The 19,742-nt window shown below is 39.3% G+C and overlaps 1 protein-coding gene across 1 annotated transcript in view; it reads left to right on the forward strand.

The window, feature by feature from the left end:
* PRKDC (protein kinase, DNA-activated, catalytic subunit) overlaps positions 1–19,742 on the forward strand; it is an 81,751-nt gene that overhangs the window by 36,805 nt on the left and 25,204 nt on the right. The window contains exons 43-62 of the mRNA XM_061354881.1: positions 935–1,103; positions 1,656–1,721; positions 2,151–2,223; positions 2,447–2,595; positions 3,169–3,306; positions 3,486–3,605; positions 4,525–4,668; positions 4,864–5,015; positions 5,592–5,723; positions 6,155–6,266; positions 7,759–7,883; positions 7,976–8,125; positions 8,545–8,718; positions 9,725–9,823; positions 10,047–10,257; positions 10,793–10,982; positions 11,309–11,521; positions 12,798–12,910; positions 18,610–18,741; positions 19,277–19,456. Coding sequence (XP_061210865.1) covers positions 935–1,103; positions 1,656–1,721; positions 2,151–2,223; positions 2,447–2,595; positions 3,169–3,306; positions 3,486–3,605; positions 4,525–4,668; positions 4,864–5,015; positions 5,592–5,723; positions 6,155–6,266; positions 7,759–7,883; positions 7,976–8,125; positions 8,545–8,718; positions 9,725–9,823; positions 10,047–10,257; positions 10,793–10,982; positions 11,309–11,521; positions 12,798–12,910; positions 18,610–18,741; positions 19,277–19,456 — 2,842 coding nt within the window. The remainder of the gene's footprint in view (positions 1–934; positions 1,104–1,655; positions 1,722–2,150; positions 2,224–2,446; positions 2,596–3,168; positions 3,307–3,485; positions 3,606–4,524; positions 4,669–4,863; positions 5,016–5,591; positions 5,724–6,154; positions 6,267–7,758; positions 7,884–7,975; positions 8,126–8,544; positions 8,719–9,724; positions 9,824–10,046; positions 10,258–10,792; positions 10,983–11,308; positions 11,522–12,797; positions 12,911–18,609; positions 18,742–19,276; positions 19,457–19,742) is intronic.

Raw genomic sequence — 19,742 nt, forward strand, 5'->3', positions numbered from 1 at the left:
ATTTTAAATGGAATACACAATATTGAATTTGCATTGACAGAATTATCTCTAGTGTAGACTACAATCCTGTGTCAGGATAACTTTTGCCTCCTGCTTTTGCCTTTTTTTTTCTGTTTGTTAAGCTTGTGCTTTTATTTTTGCTTTTCAGTATGATTCTTAGCCTTCAATTTGTATTCTTATGATTTTGGTTTCAGAGTACTTCCAGTTTTATGTAGAGTATGGCTCTGTGTTGTAAACTGGGTATTTGTATGATTGATGAGAAGATGGGATGGGGTTGCATTTACATTTCATAATACAGTGGCACACTCAGTAGGAGTAATTTGGTTTAATCACCACTGCAGAGGAGGACAAAAGATTAATGCTTGAATATATATGCTAATTAATACTGCTTAGTTCGTTTAATAATCTGGGAAAAAAAAAAGGTCTGAATTGCTGTTCACTCTTCTTTTGCTTTGGTTTAGTTTTATTTTACAATACTATGTCCTGTGAGGACTTTAAAGAATTTCTTGGCTGTGGTTTGCAGATCTATGAATGTCTATGGGCAAAAGACCTATAGAAATTGCATCTAAACTGTTTTTTTCTGGCTAATCTATAGCATAGGTTAGCATGCCTATCCATTCATAATTTCTTGGGAAATTACCATGAGAGAGATTTATGTATATGTTAAAACATCTGCGTCTTATCTGAAAGTGGCCTGTCGTCATATTCCTAACATTAAGGACTTGCTGTGTAAATACTTTGGGAAGCTGTCTTTGCCATTTTGAATGGTTCCATTTTCACACAATATACGTGTGGAAAACCTGGTTTAATCTGATACTGCTATAATAACAAAGATTTCTTGAAATTCTGCTGATTCACTGATCTCTGACTGGGGCCTTTCTTGTGCTGCTCAGAGCAAGACTTCTGATGGTGTTTTCTTGCTTTATATTTTAAGGTCATGCTATGATGCATTTACAGAAAACATGGCAGGAGAGAGTCAGCTGTTGGAGAAGAGGAGACAGTATCACTGTGCAGCATATAATTGTGCTATTGCTGTTATAAGTTGTGTCTTCACTGAAAGTAAATTTTACCAAGGATTTCTTTTTACAGAAAAATCAGAAAAGGTGAGAAGCTGTTATTGCTGTAGAAGGCTTCCAGAACATCAGGCACAAAGTGACATTACCTGATTACAGTGAATCAAAGAAATGAACCTGTATTATATGCAGTTATATTAACAAACTACCCAGTGAGGCAATGAAAGGAGTCATAGCTGACTTCCTTGCATTCTTCATGCAATTTGAATTGATGAGGGCGGTTTTAATGTCTGCTTAGAAATGCATGAAATAGTAATACATTTTCCCTGTTTTCCCTCCACTCTCAGTCAGTTTTCTAAAATATGAGAAAAAAACCTATTGTTTAAGTTACCCAGTGCTTGGAATATACTTGAATAAGATATACCCTCTTTACAGAGCACATTGTGCTGTGTATTCTTGAGTATTTTAGTAGTAAAATTTTCTGTAGGGTATTGATCTAGAAGTGAAAACATGCCGTATTTTCTATATTGTGTAGTGATCTGTTTTGGGGTTTTTAAAAGAAGAGAGAAAAAACTTTCAGAGCAGTTGCTACCTTGTGCAGAATTATAATTTTGGTATTTCCAAACATGCTTTGGTTTGCAGAACCTGCTGATTTTTGAAAATTTGATAGACCTGAAGCGTCAGTATACATTTCCTATAGAAATTGAGGTGAGTGGGATTGCTGGGCTTTAGTGTTCCTAAGTAAAAAAATAGTATGGCTTCAACAGAGTAGTCACTGTAGGCCAGGTCAGTTCTCACATAAAGAGGAAGAGGATTCTGTAGTGAATAAAAAATCAAGTACTCCTCTGATGTTTTAAAATACATTTTTCTGAGAGAAATCCAGACTTGAAATTTAGAACACACCTGCAGCGTAGTTAACTTTAATATACATTTTAGCACACTTACTGTAGCAGTAATGGCTGTAGGAATAAGTAATTTTGCCCTTGGTCTGTAGCATTAATTACAGCCATGTACAACATGGGATTTCTCTTGATGTTAAATAGTCCTGATTCTTCTTGGCAGTTCTGTAAATAATTGTAAATAAGCTGTAAATTAAAAAGTAATAATAATTGTCAAACTTTATTTCTTGCTGTTTAGGTGCCTCTGGAAAGGAAGAAGCGGTACATTGCTATTAGAAAGGAGGCCAGGGATGCAGGGAATAGCGGTCAGGGTATGAAAGTCACTTATGACTATGAAAAAAATGCCTTCTTACCCTTTCATGCAGTGTTCATTGATGTGTTGCTAATTGGCTTCTATAGTAGAAGGAACAAATAAAAGCATTCAGTGTGCTTAATCTAAAAACCAATTCCCACCCACCCTCAAGTTTTAATAGCAAATAAAGGCGTGCTTCTTGTAATTGCCTTGATTAATGGTCTATTCTTTTTCCTATTTAGATGAACCCAAGTATTTAGCTTCTGCATCATACATGATGGATAGCAGTTTGAGTGAGGAAATGAGTCAGTTTGACTTTTCTACTGGAGTCCAAGGGTTTTCTTATAGCTCCCAAGATGTTACAGCTAGCAGTGCTCGTTTCAGGAGAAAGGTAATTTTTTAGTGACATATGTGCTGTGAGGAAGAAAAGTTTTATGCCTTGTAATAATTACATACATTTGTTGGGGTTAAGAAAGAGAAATTTCTAGTTTTTTATATTTGTTCTACTTGACTAATAATGCATCCCTCCAGAAGATGAGGGAGGGGACTTGGAGCTGTGTTGTGTCAGTCATTTTCTTCTTCCCTTCTCTCTGGAGAAAAGCAGTGCCCTGCCTTGGGTCTCTAAAGTTGAGTAATGTGAGTGAAGTCCAGCCAGAGTTGTAAAAAGGTACCTGTAAACAGTATACTATGATGGTTGTCTCCTGCCTCGTTCTGGAAGGTAGTAAAGTCAGAGTTAACATGAACTTGACATCTATTGGCACAGAAAGTAAGAAGATGTGCACAACTGGTGCATGTCTATGGGAGGTGCCTGTTTGAACAACAAATCTAATGTATTCCCTGTTGCACACACTGAGCATATAGTGAAATCTGGAAACACAGATAAGATCAGAATGACTCATAGCATTATCATGATTTTAAAAAAAAGTATTGTTACTAATCATAGTAACGCTTTTTTTTCTTTCAGGAGCCCACAGAATACATGGGTTTAAATGATGAGATGGAACTCGAAATGGATGAATTCAACCAACACGAATGTATGGCTTCTATGACCACTCTGATTAAACATATGCAGAGGAACCAGATCACACCCATAGTGGAGGAGGCCAGTATTAACCAAAATAACTATACCAAGAAAAAAGGGAGTCATGATTGAATCCATTTATTTATTTTCTTAACTGTATTATAATGAGACTTGTGTGCTTGAGCTGGTGGCTTTTTGGCTGATAATTCTGTTTGATCCATAAAGTGAAATTATTTTTGCTCATTTCTTTTAAATTTCAGGGTATGGTTCCAGTAGATCTTCCTCTATGGATGAAATTTCTGCATGGCAAATTAGGAAACCCATCAGTACCACTAAATATTCGCCTCTTCATAGCAAAACTTATTGTTAACACTGAGGATGTGAGTAATTTTTTTGTCATATGTTTTTCTGTTAACAGGTTGTACTATAATATCAACCGTGTAACATTTGTGGGGTAAAATATTTCAACAGCTGAGACTTTTGAGTCATTCAACTTAACTAGTTCAACATTAAAAAAGGGAGTGCTTTCATAGCCCAAAATTCCAGATAGTGTCAGTATTTTGAATGTAATATAGATGTTTTTTCTCCCAAACTCTACTTCTCTAAGTAGAAGGTGTCCACAATACATGTCTTGTGTAAACTATAAGTAGTGATTCTTTGGTGCTGAGCAAGGGCTGATTATATTTGCCGTCTTTGCAGATTTTTTTAATGGTCACAGGTAAGTCTTATGGGAACCCTTTGAGCTAAATGATATTCTTGTTGCATAAACATACAAAAATAGCATAACACATCTTCGCCTGAAAAGAAACATTTCCTAACTCTCCTTGCATAAAACATTCTAGTCCTATTTCATACAGTGATTTTCAAGTATTATGTTTCTGTCTGGAATATTCCAAATCCAAAAAGACTGAATTTCAGAATTAATTGAAGCAGTTTTGTACCCATTTAATGCTACTTTAGTAGTAAAGCTATCTGAAGTGGAAGGATAGATGAATGACATATTCTTGAAAATCCTTTAGGGACAGGTTTTCTGAGTGAGAGCCATATTAAGTGGGCCCTAGTGAAATAATTAACTATATGTGAATACTTGGTAAAGGTTTATAAGCAGAAGTGGAGAATGTAGTTATGAATACTATTTAGTTTAAAGTTAGTTTAAAGTTTTAGTGATTGTTGCTTCAGAGGTTAAGCGAAGTGATAAGAGGTTGATTTAGCAGTCTTACCTGTAATGATTACTGAATAACAAGTTCATTAATAGTTGGGTAATTTGTGTTTGTACAGCTGTTCTCCTGTTTTCCATAGGTTTTCCGACCTTATGCAAAGCAGTGGCTTGGTCCATTGCTGCAACTTGTTGTTTCTGGAAATAATGGAGGCGAAGGAATTCATTATATGGTAGTGGAAATAGTAGTTACCATCCTTTCCTGGACAAGTGTAGCCACTCCCAAAGTAAGGAAATATTATTATTGTTGTGACTATTTGGTGAGGAATGAGTGAGTTTGTTATAATGCACTTAGAGTAATTTTCTACATCAGTTCACCGTTAACTCCAAATATAGCTTTATTTACCTGCTTGTTTTCATGAAAGAATAGCTGTCTTCATGTATTAGTTACTATGTGGTTTTTCTGCTACTGTTCATTGCAGGGGAGTATTAAGGATGAGATTTTAGCTAACAGATTGCTCGAATTCTTGATGAAGAATGCCTTTCACCCAAAAAGAGCTGTGTTCAGACACAATCTGGAAATCATAAAGACAGTTATAGAGTGTTGGAAGAACTGCCTCTCCATACCTTACAGGTAAGCGTTTGAAAAATTGCTTTCTTTTATCAGTATTTCAAGAATATAAGTGAACATTAGCAAATGAGATTAAAAGATAAAATCAGCTGCAATAGTAAACCTTTTGTCCCTAGATTTGACAGTGGAACTTTAGAACTGAACTCTAGCCAAAGGTTGTCACTTAATTTGCAAAACAACAGGGAGAGAGACAGGGAAAACGGGTAGAGGATTACAACAGCAATAACAAAAGCAGAAGTAATCTCTGCAAATACATAAGTTTTATTTGAAATTTTGGGTATTATCACTGAATATTGGTACACTCTTCCTAAAACTTGCACGATCTGCTCCTGAAGTCATTGCAGAGAATTTGTTTACAGTGGGTTTTTTCTGCGAAGACTTCTTCATTGAAGCTAAATACTTCTTTCTGACTATATGCTTTCTGCTGGTTTTGGTGGGAATGGATATGCATATATGCATACTTTCTGCTGCTTTTGATGGTGTTGTGTATATATGTATCTATATACACAGGAGTGATTAATGGTGTGTATATTTGGGGTTTTTCATGTATATTGTTACCTTTGTGTTTTTATCCAACAGTTTAATATTTGAGAAGTTTTCTAGTAGAGACCCTGATACAAAGGACAATTCAGTGGGGATTCAGCTGCTGGGAATCGTTCTTGCTAACAATTTACCTCCTTTTGACCCAAAATGTGAAATAGATCGTGTCAGGTGAGAAATGCACCTTTTGGTGAATGATTTTGATAAAAGCTTAAGATAAAGAGAGCAAATCTAACTTTTCAGCAGGAAATCTGGGAGCTGGATTGCTTGTTCAGTGGAATCCCATCATCCCTTTACTGTTGTCTGTCAGATGTAGTGCTTTTCTAGCTGTAAACTGCAGACCATATTTATTTTGGAAAAATATCTAGGATCAAAACTTTTGTATGGTGGGTGCCTGGGTCGCAGTTTTGTGGGAATTGAGAGAGTCAGGAATTGTCAAAGCAGGGATTTGAGACACTGCAGGTGGAAAATCCATGTTATGCTGTATTAAACTCTTCAAAAAGCAGTCACTGTTCCCCTAGGCAGCTCAGGCAGGTTTTTTGTTTCAGTATAAAACTGAATGCTGGACTAGTGTCTTACAGTAGGTCTACCTTTTGTGTTAGGTATTTTCAGGCTTTGACCAGCAACATGGGCTTATTAAAGTATAAAGAAGTTTATGCAGCTGCAGCAGAAGTGTTGGGTCTTGCTCTTCAGTACATTGCTGAGAGAGAAAATGTAAGTGAACTGTGTTGTGTGTTTGAGCATTCCTGTCTTAATTCTATGTACATCTTTGATATTACTACTCAATTCATCTCCAAAAAGTGAATATATCTAAAATTCAGCAGTGTTTTTCCAACAGTTCGAATTAAAAGTTTAAACTATTAAAGGGAAAAGAATTTGAGAGCAGACTAACTGTAGAGGTTTTGCCCTGCTGTTTTGGAGTTACAGTGAATGGTTTTGTTCAGCTTTTGCAGATCATCAACTCTGATTGGCAAAACAGATCACTGGCATGATACATTTGAAGGTGTTTTTTGGGTTTTTTTTTAATGTAAAATAAAATAAAATTGCAAGTTGGGAGGTTTGGGACTACCTTTAGAATATCTGTTTAATAATTTGCAAGTTTCGATGTAAAATTAATAATAATAATATACATATTGTACTTAATTTTTAATCCAGTTATTTTCTAGGTAGTGAATAAGGTGAATGCAAAACTGTTACTCACCAAAACCTTCAGTAGTAGAACTAGGGGGTAATGATTGATCTCAGAAGTCAGCTTGGAACAGATGCTAGAAGTCCTTCTTTACACTGCAGTTAGTGAACTACTGGAATTTGTTGCCAGAGAGGGTTCTAGGTGTAAGTAGTATCAGCAGGTTCAAAGAGAAATCAGGCACATTCATGCTCTAAAAAAAGCCCCAAACAATTAACAGGTTCTAAAACCAATAGAAAGTAATGTACACTCTAAGATCCTTAATTTGATGACAGATGCATGTTGAGTTGTATGAGATAAAAGGAGGACAAGATGCAGCCAGGCTCATGTGTTCCCCATAAATACCATCCTGAAGCTACTTTTAGGCACAAAAATACCAATATATTGTCTAGGTGGATTATTAGCCTGATCTTTATGTTATTCTTGCTTCTCTCCCTACCATTCTTACTTCTTTCCTACTATTTATTTAATTGCATTCTGCTTCTTTCACACTTTGTAGAGCATGTTTCATAAATTGAATTCCTGCAGTCTTCTCTTTTAAAGTCTTCCAAGTTCCATTAAGAGCAGTATTTTGAATAAATGAGCAAAGATGGTGCAAATATCTTTATCCTACAAAAGGTGACATTTCACAAAAAATACCTATTTTTTTACATTCATTAATTGGAAATCTGCCAAACCAAGTTAGAAGCCACTTAGGTTGTATTGTATATATTTATATATATTACATGTCTTATAACATGTTTTATATAAGCATACTAAACACCTTGTATTTCAAAATAAAGGCGTTGGTTTCAAACTGATCAAAGGAACCTCACTAAAGTATTGTTTAAACAGGCAATCGTGTTTTAGCCAGGCATAGCTGTACAGCAGCCATGAAGCACCATAAATGTCAATGTGAGGTGGGTGGATCTTACCTAGCAAAATGCATTAGAATCAAACATTACAGCAGCAGAACTATGTGTCATTAAGGTGATAAGAGTTTCATGGCTGTCCTTGTCTTACTGTCTTTCTCATTTTTAGGTACTTGAAGATCCAGTTTATGATTGTGTCATAAAACAATTAAAACATCATCAGAACACCCAACAGGATAAGTTTATTCAGTGCCTGAATAAAGTTGTTAAGAATTTTCCACCTCTTGCTGACAGGTATGTCATGATTGACATGGTATATTCATTGTAGATCTAGAGGAATAATAGAAAGTAACTTGATTTTCTTTGTGGGTTCTGGTTATGTTAAGGTTTATGAATGCAGTATTCTTTTTGATACCCAAACTTCATGGTGTGATGAAAACCTACTGTCTGGAAGTAATAATGTGCCGGGCAGAAGAAGTACCTGATCTCCACTTGCAGTTAAAGGGTAAAGACTTTATCCAGATCATGAATCATAGGTGAGTGGTCTTGTGATTACAAATGTGGATGCATAGTCTAAATCTCTTGGTAACACTTTCTGTGCTGGCCGCAACATTTTTAAATACAGAAGCATTTATAATTCATCTTCACTTTTTTATCACTGCTGTCCTAATTTGAGCTAGTGGAATCTGGGTGTTAAGTATTAGAATGGTTAGTTCGCTGTGAACAACAAAAAACCCTAAATAGCATTATGGTGAAACAACACTGGGATGAGAATTTCTGTAGTATGTATTAGTTTAGTTATATTCTTACTCTTAGATTGAACTCAAAAGTATTTACCTAAAGCTGTTTATGCAAAACTAAATATTATTACTAAAATCTATATAGATCTTCTGTTCCTGTGTGTAGCTGTGAAAAGTAATATAACTATTTCCCCTCCCCCCCAATCTCTTTTTAGGGATGATGAAAGGCAAAGGGTTTGTTTGGATATAGTGTACAAGATGCTGTCTAAACTAAAGCCACTAGAACTTAAAGAACTTCTTCCTGGAGTGACAGGGTTCATTTCCCACCCTTCTGTAATATGTCGACAGCGCATGTATGATATCCTGATGTGGATTTATGATAATTACAGGTGTGTATTCACTGCAGATGTTGTCTTTCAGGCAGAGTGAAGTGTTTGAAACACTGTCTTCCAACAGCTTGTCCCTGGGATTCTTCCACTTCTCAGAAGGATAGAGCCTATGGTTTGCTGAAGTGGCTCTGGCCTTTTGTAGCAATTCTGTCCATTGCACTAAGGGACAAAGAGTTAGACCTGAACTGTAGCCCAGAACTAGGATGTTGTATCACTACAGCATGATGGCATAAGAGGTCTTAGCTCTGATGCTCCCACTCTTTTTCTTGTTGCCAGAATTTATAACTAGTAAGAACTGTACACTAAAGAAATTTGGTAGAAGGTATATCATCGAATGGTTTGGGTTGGAAGGGACCTTTAAGGTGTTCTGCTTCCAACCAGCCTCCCATGGGCAGGGACACCTTCCATTAGGCTGCTCAAAGCCCCATCCAGCCTGGCCTTGGAACACTTCCAGGGATGGAGCGTCCAGAAGGCACTTCAGTATGATCTGAATCCCTTCAATCTGGCTGTATAAAGATGTTCTTTCTGTTTGACCCCTTAGAGAATGAAACAGTCGTGTTCCCAGTTTGACAAGCTGGTTGCTGTTAAATCGTCTTGGTTGTGTTCTGTTACATGTTTTCCCAGAGATAACTGTTTGAATGGATAATTGTTGTGATGAAAAAGCACAGGCAATTTTAACTCCAGCATCACGTGGGATAAGTTAATTCTCTGCCTCTCAGCTCTAACCTTGTGAACTCAGAATTCTGTTTGGCCTTTGTAATAAATACCTAACATGTAATACTTAGCTTTCTGATTTTTTCTTTTCTATTTAGCCGAGACACAAGAAATTTTTGGCAATTAAGATCTCATGTTATTAAAAACAAAATAAAAGGCACTGTTGTCATGCCAAATTGAGATTTTTGTAAGAGGAACATGTTCCTGCTTTTCCCCTACCATTCTCATCCTCGTATGTTACTATGGATTGTTTGAGAGAAGTCATTAAGAGACCTTTTTCTCCTACCATTAGTGATCCAGAAAGCCAAGCAGATGGTGATTCTCAGGAAATACTCAAACTGGCAAAAGAAATGCTGCTTCAAGGACTAATTGATGAGAATGCTGACCTGCAGTGAGTAAGCAGTAGTAAACAGTGTTGTGATGACTGTCTGAAGTCACAAATCTCTAAAGTGCATGCTTTGTTTATGACAGAAGAGTTGGTCTTTAGAAGTTTTATAAGTAATTTAGTGTAAGAGTAACAGCGAGATGACATTATTTCCTTTTCTTCCAATAAGCAAATTTATAAAATTGTGTCTGCAGATAACTAAGAATGACTTTATTCCTTGCCTTTACAGATTAATTGTTAGGAATTTTTGGGGTAATGAGACAAGGTTACCCACAAATATTCCTGATCGTATGCTGTCATTGCTAAATTCCTTATATTCCACCAAGATTGAAACGCAGTACTTGAGTCTAATCACAAATTTCCTGCTTGAAATGACTAGCAAGAGCCCAGATTATTCCAGAAAAATATTTGAGCATCCACTGTCTGAATGCAAATTTCAGGTGAGTTGCAATGCATTACCCTGTGTGCAGCCATATGACAAATTCTATTCCTAATGTAGTTACCACTTGGATAAAAATGGTGTAGTGAAGGAGAGTTTTGCAAGTGCATTTTGTGCTCCGTAACTTAACAACTGCAACAGTCATGGGTTACTAATATTATCAGAAGTTAGCTGATTTGGGGGGCATAATAATTTTGCTTTCTTTTTAAAAAACACATACAGCAAGTATGATTTGTAGAGTACTGAAATACCTAAAAAGAGGGTAGTGGAGAGAAACATCATAAGGAGAAAAATTGTGAATGGGAATACTGGTACAAGAGCTGTAAATTAGTCCTCAACTGACAAGTCCAAATTGATGAGCATTTGTTGCTGAGCCTGTGGAGAAGTTTGATGTGTTTGGGGTTTTTTTTAATAGTCAAGTTCTGCCCCTGGGATGATGTTTTAAATTCTGTAATTTCTGTTATCCTGTCTCAAGGAAGGCAGGCAAAAAGGGCTGCATTCTTACTGTTCTTATTAAAACGTTTTTGTGTTCATAGGACTTTGTAATTGATTCCAGTTGGCGTTATCGAAGTACTGTGCTCACGCCTATGTTTGTGGATACTCAAGCTTCTCATAGTATCCACAGGAGTTTATCACAAGAAAGATCCCTTTCTTCTTCTGGGTCAGTCGGTGGTCGAGTGAGGGCTACTCAGCGACAATATGAATTTACACCTACACAGCATGCCAGTGAGTCCAGACCAGTGTCTTCTGAAATCTTCTTGCTTGCCATAGGAACGATTTAATTCCTGTTGTATGTGAGTTTTTAAATGTAAAAGTGAGAATGTCTCTAATATTTTGTTTTCAAGGACTTTTTTCCTGTTACGAGAAAAAACATCCAGCCACATTTTTGTCCCATGTATATTTTATGTTCTGCCTAATGTAAAAGAAGTTTGTTTCTTAACTGCTTCAAATCTGTTCTGCCCATAAACATATTTCAGGGGGAGAGAAATAGATCTTTCCACTTGATTTATGTGTGGATATGTTACAGATTTTTTTTACCTTTTTTTCTACAGGTGGTAGAAGTTCTTTTAACTGGCTAACTGGAAGTAGCATTGACACATTGGCAGAGTATACAGTTCCTTCATCCTCTGAATCCGTGTCTTCTTCCATGCTATTGGTTAACAAACGGAGTGAAAGATTTAAAGCAACATGTAAACCAGTGGGGCCAGATTTCGGGAAAAAAAGGTTGGGTTTGCCTGGAGATGAGGTGGATGGCAAAACTAAAGGTTTGTAAACCTTATGGTGCAATTTCTATATAAATACTACATTTTTATAGACAATCTTTGTCAGTTTTGGCTGGCAGTCCATTCTAATTGAGGCTCAGTTTGAGAGATTTTGTTTCCAGGCATGTGTGGCAGTACATAACATGTAGCAGAACGTTAGAATTGTGCTAGGAACTGCAAAACTATGTTGCTAGATGAAATAATTTTCTGGATAAGAAACTGGCCAGTGTGATGTTTGCATTCCTACCTCTCCCTAAGATAATTGTAACATGAATATCTGAAAGTTCTGTTCCTTCTGTTTTAAATTTAACTGCTTGTCTCTTTAAAGAAGAGATCTCTTTAAACATATTTTTTCTAAACTATTTCAGCCGTGCTGACACAATCTACAACATATTTCAGTCTGTCATTAGAATTACCTGCTATTTTCTAAGAATGCTCCTTCATCCACCCAGTCGATAACTAAAAAACATCAGTATTGTCCTGGAATGTGTTCCAGAATGGCTTAGGCTCCTTCTCCCTGTTCCTTCCCATTTCACCCTTGCCTACCTTGTCAATAAAATTTTGACTGGAAGGATGAGATTAGGAGTTGAGACAGAGAGCTATAGACCAACCTTTTCAATACCTGGGAGGTGCTCCAGGGCAGTTTTGAATGGACTGCTGAACTAGAGAAACAGGGAGGCCAGTCTCTGGGCTTTTACCAGGAAAGCACCAGCTGTAGTGTTTTGGTTTTTTTAACTCCCTTTTCTTTCCTATGAAATGGACTGAAATGAACAGTCTGTAAAGTGGCCTTTCTCCATAACTGTCCTGATCAGGAATTAATCCAGTGACAGTTCTGTAACAGTAACTTTGAAAATATAGTACTGTATTATTATTACTCAATCTTTGAATATATTTAGTACCTCTTTTATGTAGGGAGCTGTACACTTTCTGAAATACAGTGGAGATGTCATGCTTGGCTTTGAGCACTTAAAATTAATGTGTCATAGGAGGCAAAGTTGTTCATGATTTTTAGTGCTTTTCCCAGTACAATAGTTTGACCCTTAGACCTCATCCACATGCTGAAAGTTTTTCTATAAATGCTTATTACCTCTTGTCCTAAGAACAACTTAATTTGTTTTAATTGCTGTCTTGTATTGGGTTGTTTGATATGAAACTTAGGAGACTAGCTGGTAAGCTAGTAAGTACAAAGGTGACGTTTGTTATTGTATGATTCTCCTGCCTTAAATGTGAAGTTTGCTTGAGAAAAGAAAAGCTGTGGACATGGTTGTGTGTTCCCTAGGTATAGAAGAACGAGCAGAAATTCTAAGACTGCGAAGACGTTTCTTAAAGGACCAAGAGAAACTCAGTTTGATTTATGCTAGAAAAGGTGTGGCTGAGCAGAAAAGAGAAAAGGTCTGTCAATCCAAATAAGTTTAAAACCTTAAGTCCCAATGCCGTTTGCAGTCTTGTATTTCATCTGTAGAAATAACTTTGTGGAGAAAGGGCAGGTATAAGATACTGGTTGCTGCTTTAGGAGCTTTAGAAGGTTTTATTTGGAAATCATGCTATTCATGGGCTTAAAGCTTAATGATGTTACTTATCATGAGTGAAGAAAGAGCAGGATGGTAAAACTTCCAGTCTACCACTTAATGTGTATGAAGTGGTTTTACATGATGGAGTCCCTAACACCTACAAGCTTTTTGCAGTTGTCCTGATGGAAAGTAGGAGCCTTAAAACTACAGTATGCTGCTGAAATAGTTGGCGAACATCATCCAGTATCTGAAGGTGAACTCAGAAATGTGGTACAGCTGATGGACTAACCAAAACAGTTGCACAGTTTTAAGCTGAAGGACTGCCAGTAATAATCATTTGCTGAGTGTTTATCAAGACCAGAAAGTTAGTCCTACATGGGTTTCCTGATTGTGTTACATACAAACAAGAAGTTTGTGGTTTTAAGCTCTGTAAGTTTTTCATAAGTTAATGTTACTAAAAATAACATATGGTGTTGTACAAAAATGATAGCAGTTAGACCAAGAGCAAAGGAGCCCAGGACTGGGAGCTCCCAGTTTAAGACATTTATAATTCTTTGCAGCTGCAGACGACTGTGTAAACAGAACTTATGTCTGGAAGAACCGCACAAACACCTATTTTAGCCACTTTATATTTACTTACAGGTTAAAGCTACCATTTCATAGAATTACAGAATAGTTAGGGTTGGAAAGGACCTTAAGATCATCTAGTTCCAACCCCCCTGCCATGGGCAGGGACACCTCACACTAAACCATACCACCCAAGCCTTTGTCCAACCTGGCCTGGAACGCTGCCAGGGATGGAGTATTCACAGCCTCCCTGGGCAATTCATTCCTCACCACACCAACAGGAAAGAATTTCTTCCTTATATCCAATCTAAACTTCCCCTGCTTAAGTTTTAAACTGTTACCCATTGTCCTGTCACTACAGTCCCTAATGAAGAGTCCCTCCCCAGCATCCTTATAAGACCCTATGAGGTCTCCACGCAGCCTTCTCTTCTCCAGGCTGAACAGCCACAGCTTTCTCAGCCTGTCTTCATATGGGAGGTGTTCCAGTCCCCTGATCATCCTCGTGGCCCTCCTCTGGACTTGTTCCAACAGTTCCATGTCCTTTTTATGTTGAGGACACCAGAACTGCACACAATACTCCAGGTGAGGTCTCACAAGAGCAGAGTAGAGGGGCAGGATCACCTCCTTCGACCTGCTGGTCACACTCCTTTTGATGCAGCCCAGGATGCAGTTGGCTTTCTGGGATGCAAGCACACACTGAAGCCGGCTCATGTTCATTTTCTCATCAGCCAACACCCCCAAGTCCTTCTCCACAGGGCTGCTCTGAATCTTTTCTCTGCCCAGCCTGTAGCTGTGCCCGGCATTGCTCCCACCCAGGTGTAGGACCTTGCACTTGTCATGGTTAAACTTCATGAGGTTGGCATCAGCCCACCTCACAAGCGTGTCAAGGTCCCTCTGGATGGCATTCCTTCCCTCCAGCGTATCAACCGAACCACACAGCTTGGTGTCATCGGCAAACTTGCTGAGGGCGCACTCAATCCCACTGTCCATGTCAGCGACAAAGATGTTGAACAAGACCAATCCCTGAGGGACACCACTCGTTACTGGTCTCCAGCTGGACATTGAGCCATCCAGCCAGTTCTTTATCCACGGAGTGGTCCATCCATCAAACTGATGTCTCTCCTATTTAGAGACAAGGATGTCATGTGGGAAGTTTTGAACACTTTGCACAAGTCCAGGTGGATGACATCAGCTGCTGTACCCCTGTTCACCAGTTCTGTAGCCCCATCATAGAAGGCCACCAAATTGGTCAGGCAGGATTTCCCCTTAGTGAAGCCATGCTGGCTGTCACCAAGCACCTTGTTGTTTTTCATGTGCCTTAGCATGCCTTCCAGGAGAATCTGCTCCAAGATTTTGCCAGGCACAGAGGTGAGACTGACTGGTCTGTAATTCCCTGGGTCATCCATTTTCCCCTTCTTGAAAATGGGGGTTATATTTCCCTTTTTCCAAGCTTCGGGAACTTCACCTGACTGCCATGATTTTTCAAATATGATGGCCAGTGGCTTAGCAACTTCATTTGCCAGCTCCTTCAGGACCCGCAGATGGATTTCATCAGGACCCATGGACTTGTGCACGTTCAGATTTTTAAGATGGTCTCGAACCAGATCCTCTCCTACAGTGGGCCCAAGGTCTTCATTTTCACAGTCCCTGCATCTGCCTTCCAAGACTTGGGTGGTGTGGTCAGGGAAGACTGAGGCAAAGAAGTCATTCAGAACCTCAGCCTTCTCCAAATCCAGGGTAGCCAGTTCTGATAGCTTTTGGAGAGGGCCCACATTGTTCCTAGTCTGTTTTTTATTTGCAGTGTACCTATAGAATCCCTTCCTGTTATCCTTAATATCCCTAGCCAAGTTTAATTCTAACTGGGCCTTAGCTTTCCTAACCTGGTCCCTAGCTTCCTGGACAACATCCCTGTACTCTTCCCAGGCCACCTGTCCTTGCTTCCACCTTTTATAAGCCTCTTTTTTCCTTCAAATTTTCCTCAGCAGCTCCTTATCCATCCAAGGAGGTCTCCTGGCCCTCCTGCTGCACTTCCTTCTAGTTGGGATGCAACACTCCTGAGCTTGTAGCAGGTGATCCTTGAAGACCAACCAAGAGTCTTGAGCCCTCCTGCCCTCTAGGCTATATCCCATGGAACCTTACTAAGCAGGTTCCTGAAGAGGCCAAAGTCTGCTCTCTTGAAGTCTAGGGCAGTGAGCTTGCTGCACGCTATTCTCACTGTCCTAAGGATCTCAAACTCAACCATCTCGTGGTCGCTGCATCCAAGGCTGCCCTGCAGTGCCACATTTCCAACGAGCCCTTCCCTGTTGGTGAGCACAAGGTCAAGCATGGCACCTCTCCTTGTCGGTTCCTCTATTACTTGCAGAAGGAAGTTGTCTTCCACACAATTGAGGAACCTCCTGGATTGCTTGTGCCGGGCTGTACCGTCATTCCAACAGATGTCAGGGTCGTTGAAGTCACCCATGAGAACGAGGGCCTGTGAGCATGAGGCTTTTCCTATCTGCCTATAGAGTGCTTCATCCACAGAGTCCCCTTGATCAGGCAGTGTGTAACAGGTCCCCACAGTAATGTCCCCCATAGGTGTTCTCCCTTTAAACCTGACCCACAAACTGTCTGTTGACTGCTCACCTGTCCCCTGACAGAGTTCCTTACTCTCTGGCCTATCCCTGATATAAATAGCAACTCCCCCTTCCCACCTGCCAGGCCTGTCTTTTCTAAAGAGCCATTCCAGCACTTCAGTCATAGGAGCCATCCCACCATGTTTCTGTGATGCCTATTGTATCATATCCCCATAGACGTGCACACAGTTCTAATTCCTCTTGTTTGTTCCCCATACTACAGACATTTGTATAGAGGCATCTGAGCTGAGCTCCAAATAAATGAAGCCGGCTCATTGGCTGGAGCAGCTGCAATATCTCTACATTTTTCTGAGCATTTATTGTAGGTGCTGGCAACTGATTGGGAGTGTTGGGATGGAATGATGCCCCCCTCCCACAGCACATCTAGTTTAAAGCCTCCTTGACCAGCCTGGCAAACCCCCTACCAAAACCACTCTTTCCCTTCTTTGTAAGACCAGCTCCACCAACCCCCAGCAGACCTGGCCTTCTAAACTGAGTCCCATGTTCTAGATACCCAAACCCCTGACTGTGACACCACCCTTTTAACCATTTATTAACCTGGCTAATCCTCCTAGCTTTTTTAAGGTCCTCCCCTGTATCCTGGAGAATTGATGAAAAGACTGTCTGAGCTCCAGAGCCCCTAACCACCTCTCCCAGGGATCTGTAGTCCTTCTTTATGTTGTCTGGGCTACTGCTGTCTATATCACTAGCACCCACATGGACAACTAGAAGTGGGTAAGTCAGTGGGACTTACTAGACCAGGCAGCCTCTGCAACATTCCTGATCTGAGCCCCTGGCAGGCCATACACCTCCCCTGAGAGTGGGTCAGGCCAACAGATGGGGGCCTCTGTTCCTTACAAAGTAGAGTCCCCTACTTCTACGACCCACTGCTTTTTGCTATCAGCACCATTAGTGGTCTTCTTTACCAGTGCATCAGCCAGTTGTTCATGTTGTGTGTTTCCTCCTTAGCCCCACACAGAACTGCGAAGTGGTTCTGTGTGGGGACATCAGATTTAGGAGGAAGCCCCTTGCTTTTAATTGTTGTCTTTCTCTTTTTTTGTTGGGTGTTTTTTTTTTTTTTTGTCATGAGTTCCCAGCTTCCTGGGTTAATGGTCTCCTTCTTTCCTGCATGAGCTACAATGCATGCTTGCGGCCCCTGTGCAGTTTGGGCCTGGAGCAAACAGTCCAGCTTCCTCTCGGCTTGCCTGACATCTTTTAGCCTATTGACACTATGTCTTCCCACCCTGCAAGAAAGAACCTGTAAATAGATTCTGTATGACAGTCCAAGATACAACCAAGAAACCCCCCTGTAATATTCCACGATAAAGGACCATAGGAGACGGAATTCTCTTAGGACCCCTTAAACTTTTAAAGAGATCTGCTGAACATAAACGCACACAGAACTCAGTGGCTTATGTTAATACTGTACCTGGTGGGACAAAACAGGAAAAAGTAAGCAAGAAAGCCTTTGGAAACAGCTTTTATAAAGTCTTAATTTGTTCCAGCATTTTTCTCTTGCAAGCTTTTTGGAAATTATTCTTTTGAAGTTATGTAGAAGAAAAATGGGCTCAAACAGCAAAATCACAAAGGGTTTGCAGAAGAGGAAGAAATGTTCAAGCTTTCTCTTTTTTCCCTCTTCTACCAGTCTATGTATATATACACCCACTGTCTGTTGGATTCCCTGCTAATAACAGTAGTTAAAAATAAAATCCCAGCATCTAAACTTCGCCATTTATTTCATTATAGCATATAAGTGCTAGAAGGAAGAAGGGCAGAGACAGATTTTGTCTGTATCTGGTAGTAGTAGCTCTTGTTCAATTTCAGTGTATTTCTGCAAGCCTCAGCAAAAGGCAGGGCAGCTGTTTAATAACTGCAATTTTCAACAGTTTTACTATGGTTCGGTTCAAGTTCAAGGCATCAGTTCTACCAGGTTCATCCTTCTTCCTTCTCCTCCCTATCCCACTGTGTGAAATAAAACACACTAGCTTTAGGGACCTCATTTTACTTTGCACCTGGGCCAGGCCGAGAACCATCATATGATGGACTGCTGTGGCTCATTTGGCAGGCAGTAACTTATTAAACCAGAGTAGCTCACTAGCTGTCAGTCATAATCATTCTCTTTAAAAGTCACTTAAATGCTACTCTGTATGGAAGCAGAAACTACAAGGTGTTAAATGTTAATGGCTGAAGTAAGTCTATGAACAAGACTTTGGAGTTCTTAGTTGATAAAGTTAATCTGGGTTTAACCATATTATGGCTCTATAGAAAATGTATTTGTTAATTAGCATGGCAAAACTTATAAAACATTTCATAAATACCTGTGCCTATTTTGTCCTATCTAGATACAGGTCTAAGTAACACAATTGTTATATTTATCAACATGAGCAATGTGTTTCAGGAGATGAAATCTGAGCTGAAGATGAAATACGATGCCCAGGTTACCTTGTACAGAAGTTACCGAGTAGGAGACCTTCCTGACATCCAAATTGAATACTACAGTCTCATTGCCCCTCTGCAGGGCCTTGCCCAGGTCTGTCTGCTTTTCAGAGGTCACTGGTCAAGTTTTCTGTTCTTGTGAGGAAAATGACATTGAAAAAAAGCTTTTAAATATCAGATGGAACCATCTGTCTGCACAGACAGTCTCATCTCTGTGTTAGCTGCCTCAGTGTTGGGTTGTGGTCCTCTCTCACATTGATGTTTTCTGTTTTTTCCTGAAACCCTCTTCACTGGCAGTGGTGTCCCTAAGATGATATCAGGTGTCTGATTCCTGTAGTGGAAACTGTGAATATGTGAAAATTGTAAATTTCCTCCTTTTCACCAACACTCTGACCTGAAACCTACACTGTCTTGGAGGTTTTTATGTATAAGAATTAAGATGGGGTTTGAATGGGTAGTACAGTAATTCCCAACATAGGTGGGATGCATGCCAGACTAATTATTCCACTCCCAAAGACTGTCCACATAGGGATTAGGTACAGGGTGGGTCGTATCTCTTAGTTTTATTTATTAGTTTATAGTGTCAGAGCAAAATTCAGTGGCCTTATTGCTTTTGTTGTAATTTGCAGAAAGATCCAACATTTGCCAAGCAGCTCTTCAGCAGTTTGTTTTGTGGAATTTTTCATGAGGTAGAAAAATCCAAAACTCCTTCTGAGAAAAAAGCCATCATCCAGAAGCTGCTGAACAACTTCAATGATTTCCTGAGTATGAGCCTGTCTTACTTTCCACCGTTCATTGCGTGCATCCAGGTAAATCCTGCTATATGGCATGAAAATAACTTGAGTATGTCTTTGAATGTGTGATAAACCCAGTGGTCGTGAAGGTTAATACTGTTACTGGAATTTAGACAGAGATGGAAGGAGAATTGTTGATCAAATGGATATTTCAAGTGATTCTTGTTAAGGTGAACAAGGTAATTCATGCCTCTGAACTGATTTTTGAAGGCTTCTGCAATTTCTGATTTGTAGAGTTTGAGTCACCTTTCAATGTTTTAATTGCATCAGCAACAAGAAGAGACTTGATTTGAAATGAAAG

Source organism: Neopsephotus bourkii, unplaced genomic scaffold (genome assembly GCF_033783945.1).
Source record: "Neopsephotus bourkii isolate Nb327-2 ecotype Australia unplaced genomic scaffold, CSIRO-AGI_Nbou_v1 NB_753, whole genome shotgun sequence".
Lineage (NCBI taxonomy): Eukaryota > Metazoa > Chordata > Aves > Psittaciformes > Psittacidae > Neopsephotus > Neopsephotus bourkii.